At 42.8% G+C, this 24,070-nt stretch overlaps 1 protein-coding gene across 4 annotated transcripts in view; it reads right to left on the minus strand.

The window, feature by feature from the left end:
- Window positions 1-7,114: 7,114 nt before the first annotated feature.
- Window positions 7,115-24,070, minus strand: part of coro1ca (coronin, actin binding protein, 1Ca) — a 31,444-nt gene continuing 14,488 nt past the window's right edge. For all 4 annotated transcript variants that reach the window (XM_076099132.1, XM_076099134.1, XM_076099133.1 and 1 more), the window contains 9 exons: window positions 14,490-14,612; window positions 13,197-13,326; window positions 12,857-13,038; window positions 12,345-12,464; window positions 11,870-11,974; window positions 11,641-11,786; window positions 11,333-11,390; window positions 10,953-11,186; window positions 7,115-9,909 (listed from right to left, as the gene is read on the minus strand). In XM_076099132.1, the coding sequence (XP_075955247.1) occupies window positions 9,790-9,909; window positions 10,953-11,186; window positions 11,333-11,390; window positions 11,641-11,786; window positions 11,870-11,974; window positions 12,345-12,464; window positions 12,857-13,038; window positions 13,197-13,326; window positions 14,490-14,612 (1,218 nt within the window). In that variant the 3' untranslated portion in view covers window positions 7,115-9,789. The remainder of the gene's footprint in view (window positions 9,910-10,952; window positions 11,187-11,332; window positions 11,391-11,640; window positions 11,787-11,869; window positions 11,975-12,344; window positions 12,465-12,856; window positions 13,039-13,196; window positions 13,327-14,489; window positions 14,613-24,070) is intronic.

The following is a 24,070-nucleotide window of genomic DNA, read 5'->3' on the forward strand; positions in this document are numbered from 1 at the left end:
ATGTGAACAGGCTCACAGCCAGGTTGAGAAACCCTGACTTGACTTACCGAGTTGGTATTAACCACCGTCGTAGGACCGTTTTGTAACACTGCAGATTCAGATTCTACTCCCTCCGCCTTGAACAGACATGAAGTCAATTCATGTGCTGGTAATGCCTCTCTGTCACTCTTCACATGAAAGAAAAAAATGAATGTACGAGATTGAACATGTGGTATTGTGGTATTAATAGTTGTATTATTAAATAAGGGAATTCAGAACATAGATTCAGTCAGTGTCGGCCGGGGGATTGCCTCCATTCACGGCTGTCAACATGGCGACTTTATGTACTTTAAACATCCACGGGCGACGGCCGGCAGCTAGCACCTAACTGTTAACGGTGCTGACAACGCGAACAGCGCAAACAATGGCAACAGTGCTGATGAGTTGAAAGTGTTGACCTGTGGGGGGGACCGGAGGATGGCCGTTACGCTTCGGGTCAACGTTACGAACGGTAACTTAACCGCAGTACGATGAGCTCAGTGCAGAGCAGCCGGTGGGACACACGGCAGCCAGGCCGGTGCGCTTAGCAGAGTCATGTTGCAGGTGGCAGCATCATTTGTGTTAGAAGTTAGTATACAAAAACGATGCTGTAGCTATCCGCCCCTGCTCGTTGACTACTGGGAAGTGAATACAAGTTTGGTTGTAGCATTATCCAGCATTCATGTAACCCTAGCATGCTATATCCATCATCCAGCAGTAGAAGTGAAGTGCAGTCAATAAGCCGCTCTCTGCCGACTGCCGACGACACGCTCGAGTCCGCAGAGCCCTGAAGCTCCGCCCCCGCTGCTTCACAGAGTTTATTCAGAGTTTTTTTAAAATTAATAAACATACTCAAATACACACAGACAGACAGACAGATTCCTTGCTTTAAGTTCGATGTGCACATAGCAAGTATCCTCTTTTTTAAAAAACTTTTCTTATCTTAGGTTTCTTTTGGTCTGCATTCAATAATGACAAAAACATCATTATCAACAATTTTATTCAACATAAGCAAAGAAAACTGCCATTTTGTAAACAATAAACTGTCACTTATAGGAATCATTTGTGTGGAAACATGAGAAGACATTAATCTGAGGTTAAAGAGTTTTAAACATGACAACAGTCTGGCCCTTTAATCATACAAACTCTAACTTGGTTTAGATGCTCAGAGTCATCACAGTGAGTTGGAGAGGTTTTACATGTTATCGCCGGTGTAATCTGAATTTTTATCCAAATCATATCAGATGAATTTGACAAATATATCTCAGCTTTTGATTTTTAGATATTGTTCTAGCCACCATAAGTTAAACCTGCTACACCAGCAAAACATCCAACTACTTATCTCCGTACATGTTTTGACTCATTACAAATGATTACGTTAAAAACAAAACACATGATTTATCTTAAACATAGGTGTTACTTCTTAAAAAAACAAACCTGATCCACAAAGGTTTTATACCCCAGAACCCCTACGTTTCATGCTGAAGGCACATCAGAACTATTAACCAAATAAATATATAGACAGATAGATAATATGTATGTTTATACTTAAACTTCCCAGAAATAACAGTTGCAAACTGTGCTTTTGGTGTAAATCTTTGTGTATTAGGTTTGTAAAGGAAAATACAATACGATATATGATATAAAATAAAATAACATTATGCAAAATGAAGTAAATATGAATGTAAATATAAAGAGATAGTTTTGTTACTTATCCAACAAATCAAGTTTACTGGAGTCTCACTTTGCTTTATCTAACAGCAGCAAAGGCTTTTCTTTAAATGACAGAGTGGTTCAGCCACAGCTTTTAGCCACAGCGTACAGCAGGACATACCGAGGAGGTTCCTCCGTCTATAGACAGGCACACACATACTTTGTTTTTATCATTTCAATTTATAGAACATGGAAAATACAGGAATCCCATTCTTAATTATTTTCAAAATATTGTTTTTCTTGTCCTTCTTCTCTTAAAAAAAACTGATCTATAAGAAAAATGTTTCTTTCGCAGTTTCAAGTGATGCTACTTCAATGGCACAGTGATATGATATAAGGCGGTTAAGACTACTTACTGTGGCAATCACTAATAAAAAAACAACTGCGTGACCACAGATAGACTAAGGACAAACTGACCACTGTAAAGGTTTAAAGGTTGTTGGCATGTAGCATCAACGTGTTGGCTTTTTAATCTTTGTATGTATCAAAAACTGACATGCAACTTTTATAGACAGGATTTATGCAGAAACAACATTTAGTATTTTGATTTCTAACATATCTTCTATTAATTACATTTCTAATCAAGCCACAGTTCATATATTCATGAACTTGTAGTTTTAACTGTTTAATCATTGGGCATCAGCCTCACAAATACATTTCTTGGTGGAAGTTGTAAATGGGCCAGATTTGAATCACAAATGCATTTCTATATATTTTTCCATATGTGGGCAATATAACCAACCTGTCTGATCTTGTTTTTATGTCGTGGTTGCAACATTTCACCTCTTAAGCCAACATCAGCCTCGACCGTGCCCTAGTGTTGGGCCTTTTTCAGGTGGCAGGTGCAGACTGAATGACCAGAGCTGGTGCTGGGGCTCTGCTGCACCTCCTCCCTGTGCTTTGGCTGCTCTTTGTGCTTGGGCTCCTCTCTCTGCTTTACCACCTCCTCTGCCTCCCTGACCTTTCTGACCTCCTGGCAGGGCGACGACCTGACGTCTCTGCCCCTCTCACCCACCAGAGCCTTGGAGGGCACGCGCAGGTGCTTGGGGGAGGCCATGCTCTGAGTCTGGACCCTCTTGACGTGGTCGACGGCGCACGGCCGCTCCTGGGGCTCGCTTGAATTTTTGCGTGCGCCGGTCTTATCAGCCACAGACTTCTTGTTTGGCTGAGGAGGGGACTTGTTGGCCTCCAGCTTGCGCTTATGACTCATGGCAGAGGCGCAGCAGATGATGAAGACCATGACGATGAGAAGAGAGGTCACCACGATGATGATGAGCAGATTCTCCTGCAGGAAGTCCACTACTCGGGTGAGGACGAAGTCCTTCAGGCGGATCATGGTGGTGGTGATGGTGGTGGTGATGGTGCTGGTGAGGGTGGGACCTCCAGTGGCAGCAGAGACCTGAACAGGCGCTCGACTGGAGAAAGAGGTTGGAAAAATGAGCTCCAGCTCTGCTTCATCACCGCTGCCGTCCATGGATGTGTTGTAGAACAGAGGAGTGGCGTGACACAGTGAGAGCAGGGTCACACAGGCGACGAGAGAAAACAAACGGGACTTCATCTTCTCCTCTGAGTCCTGCAACAACAATGGCTATCTTGAATTTAGGATCGAATAAGGAAATACATGTATTCCCTAATCTAACATGGGTGCTTGAGACCCCTAAAGGCTAGAGCCATGAATTGGTTAGCTTAGTAAAATGCTGGAAAGGGGGAAACAGCTAGCCTGACTCTGTCTAAAGGATACAGAAAGCATCTAGCAGCACCATAAAGCTCACTAATGAACACTTCATCCAGTTTGTTTCATTTCTTTTTTTCCTTTTATCATTTTAATAATCTTGTGACCCCTCAGATATTTCTTGTGACGCATTGTCAATACTAACTCGTGTCAAGCAGTCTTTCATAAAACAGACACATACTCAGAAAATAAAACAATGTTTTAAACGTCCGTTTCCATCTGAAATGCAGCTCCAGTATTCATCTTCACTCAGGTTTTTCTAGGGTTTCTGCCGTTCCCCATCTAGGACCAGATCTATTTTAGCAGGCAATTGAGCAGCCATTACTTATTTGGGGTGGAGACAGTGAGTTTGGTGCTGAAGGCCTTATAATTTGTAAAGTAGAGGGAGGCCACCCATCCACCACACCAAAGCCAGGAGGAAGCTATATTCCAGGGTGAGCACAGAGGCTGTGGCCTCTATATTTACACTGGGCAGCAGCTGTTGTAGGCTACACCAGCCCACAGCAGCACAGGCCTGGGGAAGATATTTCTGCTTCCAGTAAAACCAGCATTTACTGACAGTACAACTGTATGAATAAACTTCCTGAGCCAATATTACATTTCTTCCATCCTTCTTCTCAATGTGAAGTCAAGCTCTAACAAAACAAAATGCAGTTGTGCAGGGCTCAGTCTGTTCCCATCTAGAATAGACAGTATAATTACACAGTGCTAAGCTGTAACGACTAGCTTCTAATCAGCATCATGCTATAGTGAACCTGCTGCCGCTGTGATGTACATTACACGGTGTGAAACCCCCCTCCCTGTGTGGTCGAACATACAGTACTCTGCTGGACCACATGGTAGGCTGGGTGTTCCTCCTTGGATGTAAAGCTATAGGACAGCACTGCCCCTTGAATCCTCATAATTATAGCCATAATTACATTCCCCGTATTTCACTGGAGGGTCCACGTTACCTTCAACTGAAGGCCATCAGACACCACATTATGCAATTAACCCATTTCATGACATTTGAGTGCTTTAAACTCTTGAATCTTCTTTAAATTTACAGCAGCATTTTTATGGCTGCATCTTTGCATCAAATAGAAATATCGTAGATGTCTTGGCCATTATTAACTACACATTTACTCCAAATTCAGTCTGACAGACGTGGTAGTTTTGGAAAAGTTAGAGTCTCAACCATAAAATGAAAATAAGCATTAAGTTGCAAAGATGGAGCCACTGGTTAGACCATGTCAAAGCATATTCTTACATATTAACATATTATAACATATTACATATTAGGTAACCTACAGTACAGTAGATTAGACACAGGATGAACATTCATTACATCATTGATCTTTAAATAGAAAGAAGAAAACACCTCGAGGGTCGAAAGTAAAATATAATATAAGTAAAAGTGTTATTTCAGGAATGTAAAATATACCATTACAATTTAAAGCCCTGCATTATAGATCTTAATTAAGTAATACCTTGAAAGTATTAGCAAATTATACTGAAACGCAAAAGTCCTCATTTACCATATCTTATGAACTGAAAATCTATAAAGTAACTGTAGCTATTAAATCATTGCAATGGATTATAGTACAATATTCCTCCCTGAAATGTAGTGGAGTAGAAGTATAAGGTGAAATACTCAAGTGAAGTAAAAGTATCACAAAATTGGAGTACTTGAGTAAACATACTTATTTACATTCCACCGCCACGTTAGTTTTATGAACTAACTTTAAACAATATGAACCAACGACTTGAAACTTTACTCAACGCGTCAGTTTGGATACACAGACTGCTCTGAAATACATTAAATATTTGTCTGTGGTTTTAACTTGCTTTAAATACTTTTCAAACATAAACACATACTTACAGAAAGTGTTATCCTGGGTTTCTCCTCTGAAGAGCACAACACAGGGCAGAAGACAGAGAGGAAAGTAAAGGGGAGACAAAGTAACAAGAAGAAAGTACGAGGGAAAGAGTTCCCGAGCATCCGTCGTCCTCGCTGAGTTATACCCACTGTTGCTTTTTACTGAGCTCTAAAAAGTCTGCTCACTGCAAAATGATGTCCATCCCTCTATTTCCAACCTCTCCTCCCTCTTTCTGCCTCCCTTACTCCCTCTTCTTCCTCCTGCACATATGGGGTGTCCATCTGGGATTGAAACTTTTTACTGTACATCTTTTTCTGAACTATGAGAGGGAACAGCGATGTAGTATTTATTCTGTATATAATGACATTTACTAATACCAGAGAAATACTAAATGGTCTCCAATTTGTATGATTTTGTAACGTACCACAATGTGTGTTGATTTATTTAACGTTAAACTGAGCTTTCAGCTTTGAAACTCACTGCAGAGACATTGCAGTGAGAACACGAGTCCCATGTTTTAAGGAAATGGGTATTTCTGTAATTTGCGGGGCGAGTCCCACGAGTCCTCTGCCTCCCACTGAGTCCTCTCTAATTAAGTCCTCGTTGATTACAGCCCGTCTCTACAGGGCACACAAGACCAGCGCAGAGAGAAAGCAAGCCCTTTCATCCCGAAACACAGAGCGAACATATCAACTTCATGGTCTTTTAGCAGCACTCATCTCTGGTTAAGTCTCTAAATATACAGGGCGTCTATTTCAGGCTGCTGATGGTGTGAGCTGTTGATATTATACCTGATCAGCATGAGATTTAGTGAAGAAGGGGAGCAGTTCCCCAGGTTCAGGATGCACAGAACCTTGATAGAGGGATTCTTCATATTTCTGCTTGTTTATCTTTGTGACTTAGAAATGTTCGGTTTCTCATTTTTGCTGTAACAGACTTGCACTGAAATAGAGTTTGGTTATTTTTGGTGGCTCGAACACAATACCAGTTCTTTGGCTAACTTTATATTAAATTCAATCAACTGTACACTCCAACATCTCATTTTGGCCATCTGTATTTATAACCATTCAGTCTATAAAAGAGAATGGCAATAATTAAAACAAAGAATACATGTCTAGGTTTCACAACACTGATGGTAATCTGACCTTTAAAGTTAATAGGCTGGTAATATTTCACCAAAACAAAATCAAAACACCAAAGTGAATCATGAATTGATCCTATAGACAAAGTGTTTTATGTATAGCCAAAGCCTGATGTCACTTATTCCTCTGTTCTCCTAGAAAATACTATACACTCCCCCCCTCCCCCCCTTACAATGAAAATGGGCCGTGTAGATCATTTTGAGTCACTCACACACAGTATCCTGCTGCCGTAAACTCACTGGAGCACTGACGGTCTGCAGCTAATAATAGTCCAAAACAAATGTCCTCCTGTCGGAGTAATGATTCTTCAAAACTACAGAGCCCAGCTGTTTAGGGAAACAACAATTACACTGTAAATATTTGCAACCCATTTTTAAAGATGCAAGTCTTCAGAGGAACACATCGGACAGGCTGAGAAAGTTGTAAATTACCGAGACATGGACTCCTTGTTGACTTTGGTCTTTTCATGGGGTTTGTTGACAAGAACATATATAGTCCAACACCACACCAGCCCTAGCCTTCAGAGGCCGAGGCTGTATTTCCAGTACCGTCTTCCTCTTCAGTGCAGTCGTTGGACTTCAGGCTTGTATCCAAAGGCTCAAAAAACACTTTTTTAAACAGTAATGACCGAATGCAAAAGATACAGTGAGGCCATTTTAAAAAGTCTTTATTATTTTTTTCTTATAATCAATGTTTGATGCTTGAAGCAAGAATAATGAACAAAAACGCTGAGCAGACCTCCAACATGAGGCTTCATTCTGGTTCATTTTGGTCTGATTTTCTTTCTTGATATCGGTGCGACCTCTGACATTAACAGAGGCTCTGCTTTTCTCAAGATGCATTATGGCAAGGTGCAGGGAACACAGACGAAGAGAAACATTTAAAACACACCTCCCACACAAATACCCTCTTCAGCACAGCCACGAAAAAAAGAAAAAGAAAAAAAAAAGAAGAAACTTTATGGTCATGTTATTTACACAGCTTTCACTCGGTTTTCCTAAAGAACAAACATACATCTATCTTTCAACTGCACATGTCTCCAACCTACAGAGTCCCTTTGGATCACTATTCACTACTCCTCAAACCTTTGCTCTCGTGCCACCAGTGCTATAAAGAATCCACAGAGTGGCAGATAGAGCAGTACACACATTTCTATAGCCCTGCTGTAACTTCCTGTTGCTAATATTCTACGACTCGCTGCTCAAATTGCATCTCAAAGCCACGATGACTCAAAAGGCTGCTGACAGCTTCTCGGTTTGACATCATTTTTCGAGATGTTGTGAATACCCGTACCGAGGTGGAAAGTGTCAAAATGTCCGGGGCACATTGCTTACTAACAAACCTCGACCAGTAATGCTGCCTGGTGTATTGTGGGATGGACTGGCAGGACTTCATGATGTCCACAAACAGCTGACACAGTACTTTAGGAGCAGAGTCCTTTGAACATAGTTTTCTTTTTAAGTATATTTAAGTATAGCACCTCAAAGTGGTTTTGAATCCGGGCACCGATCAACTCTTCCATTTACTACACAAACCTACTCTCACAACAGTCCCCTACGAACACTTGCATGGTCACCTCTATGGCACTTTCAGGTCTTTACAGTGGTAACAATTATTGAAGGCAAACAACAGACTGAACCTTTACCCGTCTCAGTAATCAAATCTAAAAACATCAAGAGGAGCCGTTATCATAGCGGTCTGGTCAAAACAGCTCAGGCTGGACAACTCAATAGTTGCTTGATTTTGTGATAACTCAACTGAACAGGAGCTTCTGAGGAATAAACTATTTAAAAAAAAAAAAAAAAAAAAAAAAAAAGTGGAAGTGCTAAGAGGGAAATAAGCACAGCTGGAACAAGAAACAGGCTAAAATTAACAGTGAAGCAATACCCAACTATTCAATTCATCCAGGTTAGAGGCCAGTCTTGGACATTCTACCGTGAGTCCATTTCATAACCCCCCCCCCCCCGCCGCCACCCCGACAACAAACACAGCAGGAATATCCACAGTGACAGGTACCCAAAAGACCAAAGACATGAGGCACATATTCACACACACAATCTAGGCCTTTAAGTTCCACCATGAACAGTTTCTGTAGCAATCTCCAGTTTTATCACCAGAAGGTTTTAAATAGTCACGTTATGTGATTGATGAGTCATTTCATGTCGATTCCTGTATTGGTTTGTACAGAAGATGCAGATCTGAGATGGCATATAGTGCGAAGGAACAGCGACAGAAACATAATCCCACTACACGTGACGAGACACCGAGGTCGGTGACGGAACCTCTCACAGAAACAAAAGCAGGTGTTTTTCATGGGACATAGATGTCACAATAACAATCACCCAGTGTGACTGTGTCACTACAGCAGAGTGTTCACAGAAAGAAGAACTTTATAGAAGTATCTCCCTCTCCTCCTCCCCCCCCCCCCCCCCCCGACACCAGAAACTGCCAATGAGATTCGTGGAATGCGTTTGTCACTTTCTCCAATAAGCACACAGTGCGTGTTGTTAATGAAGCGAGACGGAGAGGAATGCTTGTTTACGTGGACTATTGTCCACAGTCAGAACGACGGGAAGCAACGGGAACGAGAAGAAATGGCAAAAAGCAGGAGTTAAGTTGTGCAGCTTCAACACAGATGGCGAGAATGGTCATTTATGTGTAATGTCTGGGTGTAGACCGTGGCAGCTAAATGGGTCCGGTTTACGCCTCATTACAGAGTTCTTCCTAGTATAACCATTCATCTTATTCAAATTATTTTAGTTCCATAGTTAATCATTGATGACGTCCTCACACAACCAGTCTACTGCGCCGGGTGTCCCCGTTGGCATTTTGACTCGAGAGAGAAAGAAATACTGATGAGGTGTAAACAAAATGTCAAATTTGGCAACATCATTTTGGGGTATAGTAACATGAAAGACTGAGACCTGCTTAAAAAATATTTGGGAATGCAATGGCAAATGCTGACTATTGATATTGGAATTTTCTTGGTCATATTTCTAAAATGCAAAGGAATATGTAAAACCCTTTTTATACAAGACGACAAAATAATAAAAAAAAAAGACTGTCACACAATAAAAGGAATAGAGTCCTTTGTCACCGAAAAGCAAAGAGCATTTTGTACTAAATTTGCCACACGTCCTCATTCCACCTGTGTTAAACTGAGGGTCGGGGGCTGGCTAAGAAAAAGTTCAACTGGAATGTTGCTAGGGATCGTTGCTAGGCAGGCTTCAGGCGAAACACTGTCATTGAGATAGGCAGTGACTGATCCCGCCCACCCCCCGGCCAATGAAACGTCCTGAATTGTAGCGGGTTGGGTAAAGGGTCCCTAAATGGCAATTTTGGACATTTGCTCTTCAAGTTTGATGATTCGCTTCTCCTGACTGCTCACCAGGTCCTTGAGAGATTTGATTTCATTCAAGATCTCCTCCAGCTTGGCCTCAGATTTCTGTGGGAGACACAAGACACGAGTGAGACTTTTTTTTGTTGTGTTTGTAGTCATTTCTAGCACAACTACGGTCACGTTTGAACCGATAACAAACCTAAGGTACGTCACAACAGTGCACAAGACACTTCCTGTCTGAAAGCCGGTAGCTACAGTCTTGGACTGTAGATGCCATGTGGCACGGCTGGTGCTCTGAGGGTTAACATGCTTTGTCAGCGCTGGAGCCCAGTGGGCTGTGATTACAGAGCACAACTGCTGAGAGACGCATGGGCTGGGTCCCAGGCGGGCGGCTGTGTTGTGGGTGAGGTGCGGCAGGACGCCCAGCAGTAGGCGTCCAGAGCAGGAACAGTTTGTGGGTCAGAGAGTGGGTTGAATAACATCTACAAACCACCTCATGAAGACAGCCAGCAATCTGCCCTGCTTCCAACACATACAATTTGTCCGCTTGACATTGTGAGTGTGTGCGCGCGCACACACACACACACACACACACACACACACACACACACACACACACGTTCACTTAGACTTCCCAATATTATGCAGTCTAGAGATTAAACAATAAGTCGATCAATCAAAAAATAAAAAAAATAAAAAAAGCAGCAACAATTACATCAATTAATCATTTAAGGATTTTTTTAAACAGAAGTAACAAACATCCCCTCGTCCCAGTTTCTCAATAATAGGAAAAAAATTTGCTTCTTTTCTTTGACAGTAAACTGAACATCTTGGGGTTTTGTTGGTTGGTTGGACAAAACAAACTGTATCAAGATGTCAACTTGGCCTTTGAGGAAAGTTTTAATTAGTATTTTTATTATATTCGGACATTTTATAGATCAAACGATCATTTTTGAAAATAGTTGGCAGATTTTTACAACTATTCAAATCATTTTTAGTTGCAGCTCTAATCCAGTTCACAGTTAACTTCCTCTTCTGATAGTGTGATCCATATCAGAAGAAAATCTGTTGTTTCATATTGCCCAGCTCTACCGAGTGGAAGATTGACTATCGAATGTAATCCTGCCATGGAAAAAGCAAATACTCACAATCGATGGAGTCGGGGAGGCAGACTTGTTGGCAGGGCTCGAGTTCTCTGTGTTCTTGGTGTCCAAAATGTTCTTTTTGACCACCTTGAATTCACGGTTCTTGCCCTGGACGTAGCCGTTCTTGAGGGAGATGAGGATCGGGTCTCCGTTCTTGCCATCAAACCACTCCTCAGCCTCCAGGGCATGGTCGGGTCCAGATGTGTCCGGGTACAAGTCGTCCTGGAACAGGTCCGACTGACGAGGAAAGAGAAAGAGAAACGCTGTGACGAAAACTCTAAAAAGCAGCACATTATAAAAACAAGGTCTCACTTGGCTGCCGGTGATTCAACATGCGGATTAGGGGTCTGGTAACAAAGTGGCCATTTAGGACTTGGACTCACCTTTCTCGGTACAGTCATCACGATAGGCTCACACTTCCTTTCATGCAGTTTATAGAACCTGGCAACATATAAATTAAAAACAATTACCCAAAATTCAATGGATTACCAAACAACAAAAGGCCCCGGACAGTGTTTTAGTACAGTTTGCTGTGGACTGCCCCGAGAGGGCTGAATGATTATGTCATGATCGCGTCCTGCCTCCTAGTGGTGGAGTTAGAGACTCCATATTAGATCTGGTTGACTAAAAACAAAGCTCAAAACTAATTCTGGTGTTAAGAGATAGTTATTAGCCGTCCATCGCAGCTTACCTCGCAATTTCACACTTATTGACATCAAGGCCCCTCTTGGGCATGTAGCCCATGCCCCTCTGGGGCTCCTTGGTGGCAAAGGTGCTGAGGAAGTGAACATACGGAGCCTCGTCTGTGATTTCAAAGTAACGGATGCTGCTGTCCCCCTGTGAAGAAATAAAGAAGTCTTTTAGTTTTGTATTCAGCGATGTGGAAACGTAGCAATAGAGCGCTCACAAAGGAAACTCACCTTCCCACAGAGGTAAACGACGTTGGTGTCTGGGTCATAGAAGGGCAAGAGCACTCCGTTGCTGGTGTCCATCTCATTAACAGTCATGGGCTCCTCCATGTTATCCTGAGAAGAGCACGACAAATGATACAGTTGGTCTGTTGCGGAGACTAACAATACAGAAACGTAGGGCAGAATAAATGGCCTTCAAAGAAAAAAAGAGGAAAAAGTGGTTTTACTTTTAATAGCCGAGAATAATGTAGCAGATTTCATTGTTAAAAAGTTGTGAATGTGGTGTTTATTTTTAAAACTTGTGTACCATTTAATTTATACGGTTGGCTTAAATGAAAAGCCTGCTCTCTGAACAGTCTAAAGACTGTTAGATCCAGTATTGCAAGTCCTTAAGACAGCTCTAAGACCTACGTTTCAGTTTGAGACATAGAGCCCAATACCACTGAACTGATGAAGAGCAGTCAGCACACATGAAGCAGCTTACCGGGTTCCAGAGGGCGAGCTGCCTCTCACTCATGCGACTGAATCCTGTGGTGAGGACGTTGCCGTTAGACAGGAAAATGGCTCTCATGGGTCGAGCGCCCTCGTGTGCCTTCTCCTTCTCCTGTGAAGAGTAGTTTACAGGTCAGCGTAACACGCGTGTGCTCAAGTCACCATCTCCTGAGCAGTTTATCATCATGTCCACTTCAGCTTTTGAGCATAAGCTCTACTTTTAGACAAGTGGCAACACAAAGCATTTTATTCAGATTGAACTTAATAGCTTTCACAAACTTATATAATACCCTAACCCTATATAATACCCTAACCCTAACCCTATATAGTGATAGTTTGGTGTCACACTTAAGGGAACAAGGTTGCTGAACGCAGGCCTTCCAGCTGAAGCAGTCTCCCTACTTGCAACCCCATCTTACTGCACCTTGATTTATATTAACCTCTCATATACAATACAACAAAGAGAACATGTCACAACAAATAAATCCTTTGAAAACGGCTTACAGCAATCATCATCTCCTTGCGGGGATCGATGACACGGATGGCCTTGTCCTTGCAGGCGGTGCAGATGAGGCTACCGTTGCGGTTCCAGGTCACGTTGTAGATGACATCTGGGTGCATGTCATCCAGGGTGATCATAGCCTCTCCTGTGCCCACGTTCCAGATGACGATCTGGTTGTCGCAACCTGACGACAGAGCGGTATAAAAAGGTGAGCAGGAAAGCAGCCCATCCAAGTCAAACACAATATCTATTGCCACTAAGATATGTTACAACGCAAAGACTTCCGTTTGAATAGAACTTCAGCTTGTTTTGTAGATTTAAGGATACAGAGACGGCTCTTACCTGCACTAAGAAGGACGTTGCGTGCTGTTGGATGCCATGTGATGATGCCAACGCGCTTGGAGTGGCCCTCCAGCACCACCACTGGCTCAGCCATTGAAGTCACAAGGCCATTCTCAGGAATCTGCCAGACCTGTGGGGTCATAGACGGGACAGAGTTCAGGAACACGACAGACAGTGAAGCCGGAGGGACTCCTATATTTACCCCCGTATCTAAACTCTGAAAGATGTTATTGTGAATCCGTCAACCCCACCCTACCAATTGTATTACTGTGCAAAGGGACACCACAAAGATGTAGTTACCAAAAGGAACCTGAGGGGGGCAGCAGTGACTAAGAGCTCCAACATCATATTCAGATTTAGTGACAGATGGGACTTAAAGTCAAATTTAGTCAAATACAGAACAAGCATGGTCCTTCTACTAAAAATGATAAACAAGAATGCAGTCTGCTTTACCACTCCCACCCAACAGGATTCCTGATAAATGAATTAACTTAGAGATTTACTGTTGACACATGAAGTGTTTAGCAATACCTCTGTAGCATTTATCTCCATGTATTCAACCACCTGTCTTAGCATGCTAATACAATGATATAAAGGGCTCTGTATGTGCACATGTTTTAAACAGCAGAACTGGTTAACATGCAGCGAGTTGTGCACTATGCACTTTATGTGATGTGACGATTAAAATCCATTCTTTTTTGTAAAAATATATATTTATGGTTGATGTAGCCACGTCCACATCATGGTGCATGTCAGTCTGCAGTTACAGCGCCAAACAACAAGAGCCTGTTTAAGCTGTGAGCTTTCCCTTCAAAAGATCACATGCTATGAAAAGAGGAACTATTGACAGCTTCTCTGTTCATTTCATGGCTTATACTTCTGCACACATTAACTAAATATGGCCTTGACTCAGAGAGGGTCTAACAGGAAGTCAGGACTTTCAGGTGAGGAAGTAGTAGCAGCAAACATAAACAGGCAGCACACTGATCTCACTTCACTGCCCAAATAAGGACATGTGGAGGAAAGAACAACTGCAGTCTCAAAAAAAGTCAGTGACCTCAGCTCAATAAACAGCAAAATCATTCCCCAGCTCTGATTACTGCAACACATATTTGAGTCTAATCTAATCCAGAGGGTGAGGTCTGCACCCATCCACGAGTTACAACAGCCTGGCCTTCTGCAACAAAACCACGTAGTCGCCAGACACTTATCAGCTCAATAATGTGTGTGTGTGTTGCATTTACCCCAATCAAGAGGTCTGGGTTCAGGTGGAACGGGCGTGGCAAACCTTACCATCACTGTGCAGTCCTCGGAGCCGCTGGCGATGACGTGATCATTGTGGGGACACCAGTCAATGTCTAACACCGGGCCTGTGTGACCACACACTGTGGGGTAGGATTTGTCAATGCGTCCCGTCTGTAAAGACAAAAGGTAAACAACAGAGTAATGAGATTAGTTTTACTCTGATCCTGCTCAGAGAACATTGTCCATGCTGGAGGAGTGAGCACGTTTTGAAACGGGTCAATTACAGTATAATCCTAAATCCCACCTGCAAAATCACACACACACACACACACACACACACACACACACACACACACACACACACACACACACACACACACACACACACACACACACACACACACACACACACACACACACACACACACACACACACACACACACACACACACACACACACACACACACACACACACACACACACACACACACAAATTATGTGCGAGTGACGCAGCCTGAGCCGAGAATCAGAACTGAGGGAGACACTTCATGTCTGTTAAAGTACGATTCATTTCTCTTGTTGAAAAACCCTTCCATTGAATTTAATACAATAAAATACAATCTATTATTTGAGGATTTGGAAGTCACTTTGAAAGAGTGATGACATGAGTGTACTCAAAAAAATCATAACCATCCTCATGTACCTACGCCGTTTGAAGACGGAACTTATACTGGAAATGAGTTTTGGATTTGATTACACAACACGGCACTTTTTGAATAAGACTAACTGTTGACAAAAGTTTTTAAGATGCGAGGGGAAATCCCAGTCACATAAAAACTTCTCCCAAGGATTTATTAAGCATTTTTAGTACTTTAACATGGCCCAACAAACTTAACTGCCTGAAGCCAGAATCTTGGTTCGTCACTCCATCTCTCACACAAAAAAGCTAGTTTTTTAAAAGTGCTGCTTAGAAGCAAACAGATTAGATTTAGCTCCTATTGGACCACCCACAGCAACGAAGGAAAGTTATTAGTGGTGACGTCGTTATACAGTAGACGTGCCGCAGCATCTCCTTACTTTAAAATGGTAGCCCCTGTATCAAACACTTAACGGTGCCCTTTACATAACCTGCTTATACAACTAATGGACTGCATGGCTACAAATGCATTCCTGGTGCCCACCAACACACAAATAAACATACACACAGACAACCTTCAGTTGTACAGTAGTACATCCTAAGCTGGATTTGACCTCTGACCCATACTAGCCAGCAGACCCAGGTGCTCTCTCTACACTGTGAGGTGACTTAACAGTCCCCCGCTGTGGTGGACGTCTGAGACACACCCGAGTCTGTGCTGAATTCAAGCACCGCCGCAGGGCTGAAGAGATGATGTCACTTACTGTGGAAAGAGTCCTGCTGCAACCCTATTTAAAGCATGATGGCTTCCCTAATATAAAAAAAGAAGACTCATTCACTGCCCAGAGCTATTATGCCATTATATTGAGAATTTCAAAAATGATGGCTTGAGAAGCGTGACTAAATCTATGAATTGTATATTCAATAACGAGTAAGAGGTACAACCAGAACTAGACGTAAACCTCACGAGTACATAAACGTTAAAAGTTTGGGGTCACATGTTAGGTGGATGTTTTGTACAGAGAACATATTTTTGTGAATAGGACTTTCTACAACCTAAGAGCATGAAAGACAAATACTAAAGTAGGCCTCTCAGCCATCCGACAGGGGCAAGCATGCATGCACAGAGTATGCTCAAGGGATTTACACTGGCGGTACACTCCCAATACATTTGGAGATCACACAGCAAAATGGCATGTCTGTGACACGAGTTATTACAGTGTGTATTGATTGTCCAGATGGCATTTTTTTTAACACTAATCCACTGTTATCTGCATATTATGTGTTTGGGTTTCTTTAGTGGCCTCTTGGAGCAATTCTTTGAAACTATTGTTAAAAAAAAAAAAAAAAAAGGTACCTTTGAGTCGTGTCGTCTCCCACCGCAACTTAGCTCCTCCAACTGGTGTGGACATCAAACTAAGTGATTTGTGAGCACCAGTGAGTAAACTATTATCTACCTGCAGCACCGTATTCAACAGCAGTTGCACATCAAGACAAATTTAATTCCATTTATCAAACAGCGACACAGTAAACTAGAGAGAGGTGCACACTTCAGTCAGTGAGACCAGGACACAAAAGGCTCACACGGGAGGAGTATGCCTTCAGTGCTTTCTACCAGAAAGGGTTTATTTTAACCCAAATCACAATCTTTAGCTAAACCTAACCAAGTGGGTTTGTTGCCTAAACCCAAGGAGATGACTGGCAGAAAGTTTTCTGGCAGAAAGCCTTCTCCCATGTGCACAAAAGGCTAAACTACTGGTGTGAGTCTCAAAGTTCCAAAGAGAGCGAGCTCACCCTAAATTGTACATTATGGCTTTTGAATCCAAATGATGACATGTGACTTAAAGCTTTCAAAAGGACAGAACTGTCAGAGAGATGAATACAGACAGCAGTAAATAATGGCCATTTAGCCTCTTAGTGCAACTCCCGGTCTGCAGCGCACTACGATATGCTCAGAATTTCAAAAGAGCAGGAAATGAAGTAACGTATCAAGTGAGGAACACAAACCCAGAGACAAGCAGAGGATGCTGGTCTGGGCCTTGGAGGGACAGTCCAGTCCCTGATAAGAGTGTCATGTTGCTCTTAGACATGTCCCTGCCTCTGCTACAGCAGATACAGCAGCCGGGATGAGAGGGTACTTCAAGCCTGCTGCTGTTACAGTGCACATCCAAAGTGGTTTGGCTGATATCACCAAGTAACACGATTCATATCTCAGTGGTTCGTTCATATTCAGTGAAACATGTGTAAGTTTCATGGGTCAGTAGAGTCCTAAACATGGACATAAGTGACTCTAATATATGAAAATATTTGGCCTGTAACCATGCAGTCGCCTGACTGACAGAGTTGGGCCATGACACATGCTCCACCTCCCAAGTTTAGTGATCAAAGTCCAGTGTGTGTGTGTGTGTGTGTAAATCACAAGATCGTGTCTAAACCTCACCCCGACTGTTGAACACACCCTGAAGCGGAGTGTAGAGAAAGCAGACTTTGACACTGCTGTCAATAGGGATCTATGAGCCGCCATCCGGTATCAGATAACATTACCAATACAGTCGAGACCGGTGACCTCCCCCTCTGCAGCTGGCTCTGCTTCATTTTCATTTCGTTGATCACAGAACAAGAAAATGTGCATTACGAGATAGACGTGATATCGCATATTCATTTCATCTCACGGCGTAGAGATGTATATGACAGCTGAGCTTACTGGAGCTTTCCTGCACATGATGTCCTGAGGACAGTAGGGACAGGATGTAGAGCAGGAAGGACACAGACTGATGACCAGGTGTAGCAACAGGAACAGCACAAACAAATCTGACAACGAGCGAACTGAAGGCTCGTGCAATCACAGCGATCAAAGTTATGACTTTGCTTTCTTTAATAACTCTGCAGTAACATGTTTCCACAACATTAAGAGATCCAGAGTGCTGTGGATCATGTTCAGTAGTTCTGTTCTCCTCCAGCGGGCCTCAGAGCGCCATCTAGTGGGCTTAGGAGGCACTGACAAATGGTTAGATGAATTAAAAATCATATTTTTGCTAATTTAAGAAGCTAGTTGTTTTTACATCTAAATGTGTTTAAGGATTCACAGATAAAAAGGTCAAATTATAATATAGAATTTCAATGACCAGCTACATTTGCGTATCAACCCTCCAATCATGACACATCATCAGTTTTACACTCTTAACTCGCTCACGTTCCCTCGGATGCAGTGACACGAGGACGACGGGTTTTTGAAATGAAAAAGCGATATGTGAGGCAACCCTGCACCGGAAAAAGCATCAAAGCTTCTTCTCATTTAATTAGGAAGATGGTCCTCAAGTTTTTTCTTTTACCAAATTACAAAAAAAAGGTTGAGAACAGCACTCCCTGCACACCAAAAAAACACAAAAAAAAAACACATTGAGACCATTTGAATAATGTAAAGAAGTCGCCACCGATTCCACATCAATTGGTGCAGTACTACTATGTTACAGTACACAGATGGGTAGATGTAACGACGTTATACTATTCACAAACACTAAGCTCATAGAACAGGATGGTTTATGTTCACTTGGCTCCTAATATGCTGTAAACTAACAAACAACAGTGTTGTGTAATGCTGCTTATGTCTAAGAGCAGGAGGGAGCAGACTGTGAGCGGGGCACGTTTGTATATTATCACCGTTTACTACGAATGTACCGTAAAACTCATTTATCGGAACCTCAGAACTGAGTGCGTGAAGATGTGTACTTTAACTGATGAAGGGTTGGTTTAATGTTTGACTTTTCTTGCTTGTACATGCAATTAGAAGAATGTAAAAAAAAACTAACATTCGTGATCAGCATAAATTCATGTTTTATGCCCGTGCTTGAAGAAACTTGGTCGACACAGATTAAGACCACCTACGGGCGCGATCAGTGTTTCGACATCAACACTCGGAGAGACTCCTCCGCACATCCCTCATGTTAACTCCAGTTCAGACACGCCGCAAAGATTCCGACACCGCCTCATACATTAAGCTCAGTGTTCCACCATTTTCCATCAACACTTTTAAGTCACCTGCATAAACTCAAAAGAATCCTATAAATATATAGTTTAGAAATAAATGGCTTCCATGGTTGACTTGCAGCAATTAACCATGAAGCCTCAGCAACACTCGAGCTGCGCTCTGGAGCTCGACCTCCTGATCAACCCGAGCAGCAGCTCGACCCGAGAGCGTTCCTAACATTCCACACCTCGGCCCCAGGCAGCATGGGTATGACTAACGAGAGCGAGAGGGCCGCTAGGGTGTCAAATGTAGCACCCTTTGAGGCGTTAATGGTGTTCGTGTCCGATTTATACACAATTTGGAATTCCAGGGTATGAAGAGCGAACACAAGTGGATCTTGCTTCGAGTCTGCGTAAACATATGATAACGTGATACGCAGAATGCAGTTTGCATCGAGTCCGATCATTGAAATTGTTCATACTGCCAACAACCTAAAGCTGCACACAAGGTAGCTTGGGACACATACTGTATTGCAGTGAGGGAGCTATACCTGTGCAAACTTGTTGCATTCTCCCTTCGGTCTCTCTGGGAAAGCAGAACTTCAGGCACATTTGCAAGTCTGTATTCGTCGTAAAATGAGGCATTTGTACGAAAACATCCGCCAGAATGATGAAACGGATGAAACGTCTTGTGGCTCGGTCACACAAAACACACGGACATAAACTGCTGGTGGCCAAATGGGAGGTCAATTAAATCAAATGGCCACATTTTAGAATGAATAGAAATGTCTCGAGTCTTTGGTCCTCTCAAAAATCCGAGGCTAGTTTGGAGCTCTAAAATATATTTCTGAATAAATCAAACACCTTTTTATTGTATTGGACAATGGTCTGGTAAACAGACATCTCAATTAGGGATTTAGTTTCAGGTTACTAAAGTTTTATTCGTAACTGCCTACTCAGACTAAAAGAAATAATAAAATATAGAGACTGCACAAGAGATGCGTCAAACCAAACTGAATTTGATATCAAGGACTTATTTCATGGAATGCCGTTCTATGTAACTCAGCGTTTTACTGTCGATGTGTGAGGAACTACAGTTGAGAAGTGATGACCAGGGATTAACTTGTGACTTGTGCTGAACGTGTTCAGCAGAGCGTGTCGTACGAGTTCCCAACATAAGAGGTCTGTTAGTGTCAGGTCACGGCAATCGATTCTCAGACCAGAGACACCCGACAGTAATCCTTCCTGCTGCTAAAGAGTCTTTTAAGAGCCAAGAGCCATCTGAAAGAAACTTCCACTGATTTAAGAGTTTACACTAGCATTGTTCTCAATATCTTGATGGTATTGAATAGTAGTCACATCCATCTATTAGCAGAAGTGACTACCGTGACTGTCAACAAGACGTTTGTGCGTTTCCCAGTTGGAGCAATTTGAACCTCAAAGGTTTGAATCAACTCTGATTCTCTTTAAAGATTCGGTTTATCAAATCCTGGTGTCGATTAGTCACATTATTTGACTAAAGAAAGAAACCAAACTAGTTCAGATGATAAGATTTTATCTGCTACAAACGTTCATTTTACTTCCTGCTCTGATTAGTCGAGATTCCTCCGGTTTCGTAGTCAGACTTCATGTTTGCACTATTTATCCAGACCTCGACTGTTCTATAACAGTGACAGTAACATCACAAAAAACAAAAAAAAAGGGCCCAAACGTACTAAACCAGCCAAGCAAGAAAATCATCTCCAAGGTAACCAGCCTACGGGCACAGGGAGCGAGCTCGGCAAGACTTGAAAATGATTTAGTCCAGAAAACCCACCCACACCACCAGAAAAGGGGCTAAACTCAGCAGTGGAACACCTCACATGTCCATAACTACACTACAGACATCTGTATCCTTCCAAAGGAATGTCTGACGCCTAGAAAACAAACAGTCGCATCGCAACAAGTACGGCTGCAGAGACCGAACCGCACGGCGACAGATACAAAGCTCAACATTCAAAACACGAAAAATGGACGAACGACATCCCTCAAGGCAGCAGAGGACATTCTTTTCATTCAAACAAGAGGCCTGCACACTTCCTCTCCTCGCAGCTCAACATGTGATTCACACATGCACACACTGAAGGGTCTGCATGCTGTCCACTGCTGCTCACTGCTCCATGGAAATTTCCACTTTTACAAGCCTGTGCGTGTGCGTGTGAGAGATAGGGCAGGAACAATGCAGTGCAGCACACTACAACCTCAGCTATATATAGCTAGAGAGATAAAGTAGAAATACCTATACAGATATGTACTGCAGATACACTGGAGTACTGTATATCTCTGGTACATGGCTAGTCTTAAGATTAATTCCAGATAGCATCTAAGACAAGTCCGCTGTTTACTACTACTATACCGGTGGCTCTGCTGCCAGCCAGGAAGTATTTGGAGCAGCTGATATTTTGAAACACATCTATTAGTATTCAGATGCTCCTACAGCAGAAGATATTTTACTGGCTAGAGGTTGCTGATGACTGATGACACAGGATCAGTGTCTCCAGTACGTCTAGTGATTAGTTCCACGCAAGTCATTTTAAAAATCTAAGACAAAACCTCTAATGAATATCAGGGGGGGGGGGGGTCATTAACTTCTGTCTCCTCTTTGATGCGACTGAGTATTCTTCATGGAGGACGGCCATTTGTCCACAGTGTCTCCACATCTTCCTACTGTCTGCCCGCTGCATGCTGTGATGCAGCCCCAAAAATAATCAACTGGAACAACATATGAATGAAAAGATATTTTTAGAAAGAACTTATTAGAACATATAAAAAGGCAGCCCACCCAAAAAGATGTTTTGTGCCAGATTGGTGCATCTGTGTGCAGCGGCAGTTAGTTTGTGAATGAATTGCTCTCGTGCAGTAGACTTTAAATGCATTAAATGACTGAACATGGCTTTGTACACAACATCTGCCATCATTAAAAAAAACGTAGCATAGCTTTGTCCTACGGTCTGTTTTGTCTTAAAAAGCTACCAGGGCTCACAGCTCTGCATTAATGGATTATAAATAGTATTCAGTATTCCTGCAGTCATACCGATTATCACATTAAAACAATTATTCTAATATGGCACTCGCATACAGTGAGTGACTCTGACAGAGACAACATCTGACTTCAACCCAGTTCTCTAATCTTGGCCGCTCTTCATATTTCGGCCTATCCCAGAATTCACATGTGTGCCGACACTGCACGAAGCAGCCAATGGCAAGGCAGAGAGGAAACGGTCTTGGAAGGCTGTCAGGCAGGGAGCAGTGAATGACCATATATGGTAAAATCTGCAGTCAGCAGGACTGAGCGGCAGAGGCAGAGGCAACTGAGCAGTATAGAAACTGACCAAAGTATGGAGAAGGACCCTGGATAGCACGAACACGCAGCGGATTTTTTGTGAGCAGAGACAAGAGCACAGCTTAGTTATGTGAGACAACAGAAATAATGCGTCACGGTGCACACACCCAGGGATTACCAGCAGCAAAGGTTGAGCACTGGATGAATGGTGCATTGAATCTAAATCTCACACACACACACACACACACACACACTAGACATCTGATCATCCTGTTGTGAACAGAGGCAGCATTTGAAGCACTAACGTGGGACATGCCTTCAACGTTAAGCAATGCTCTCTGTGGTGTTATGGCTGCAGTTTAGTTCAATCTTAAAAAAAAGAAACAGACAAAAGAGGAAACGAAAGATGCTAACAACGGACAAAATGACTAACCCACCGTCTGCATGGAAAATAAAGATACCGATGGCTAAAACGGCACAGAATTTTAAACAATGGCATGCTTAGATAAAGCAAATAAGGGATATGAACCACAGCAACTGTAATGATTTACTGAAACTTCCCTTCTCACGTGGCCAGCAGACAAAGAGGAATTATCAGGAATGTTTCACTGAACACTTGCTAGCTGCTGCTTTCACTCCCACAGCTTCCTTCATATGGAAATCAGGGAATAAATTAGCAGGCATCCTGCTAAGGAAGAGAAAGGAGGAGATTGAAAGCATGAGGCAAGGGAATGACATGTGTTGAGCTGGACATCTGATGCCCTCTCTATAAATCCCCGTGTTCTGACAGGAGGAAGCAACAATACTCGTGGCTGTGCTGAGTCACGGCGGCCTGCCACAGCAACCTCTCCCTACAGAGTCACACAAAGACATGGCTCCATTGGTTGACGACTCAAAATGAGGCTCAGACCTCAGGTCAGGTCACAAGAGCCACAACATCAACCTCTGAACTCCAAGAGATGCTTTGCGAGTAGGTTTGTCAGCATACAGGCTGACGGAGTACAATGATTTTTTTTGGGGGGGGGGGGGGGGGGGGGCTCATCATTTCAATAATTCAACCTCCTGACGTTATTGCGTCACTTCAACAAAGACGGCGCACAGTTGCATATGGCTTAATTGTGAAGGGGGAAGGAGCATCATCACACTGCTTCCCCCCCAGCACTAAGTGTGGTGGTGACAAAGAGCTGCGCTGGGAGAAAGCGTGGGACAAAGGCCCCCGAGCAGCTGGCTGCCCACAGAGACCGGGAGCAACACAGTCTGGGCAGATGGGTTAGCCGGACAGATGCACCCTCACATGAGGGAGGGTGGGGGTGTTTTAGGGAATGGGTGCCCTTGAAACAAAAATGAAATGAGACCCGGGTGATTCAAACTGCACGTGTACTTCAAATCAGACAGAGTTTCATCCGCAAAGCAGAGCCGTGTGTCTGACGGAAGCTACTAAAGTAAAACATTCGTACGGTCGGCACAATAAAAGCATAGTGATTCACAGATAATTAGTTTAACCATAATACTCCTTGTTTAATCAGTTCATCACAAGTTATCTTTGGGGCTAAGAGCAACTCTGTTTTGCTGATCCGCCGCAGTGGTCGAGTCAAAGAACAAGACTCGCCCCACTTTTGAGATCTGCATTGCCAGCTGAGAATACCATGGTAATAAACGCCAAAAATAGATGTTAAGAAAAAGAATAAATCACAAATTTTAAA

The sequence above is a fragment of the Anarhichas minor genome, unplaced genomic scaffold, assembly GCF_050575085.1.
Source record: "Anarhichas minor isolate MPS153535 unplaced genomic scaffold, ASM5057508v1 ptg000025l, whole genome shotgun sequence".
Taxonomy (NCBI): domain Eukaryota; kingdom Metazoa; phylum Chordata; class Actinopteri; order Perciformes; family Anarhichadidae; genus Anarhichas; species Anarhichas minor.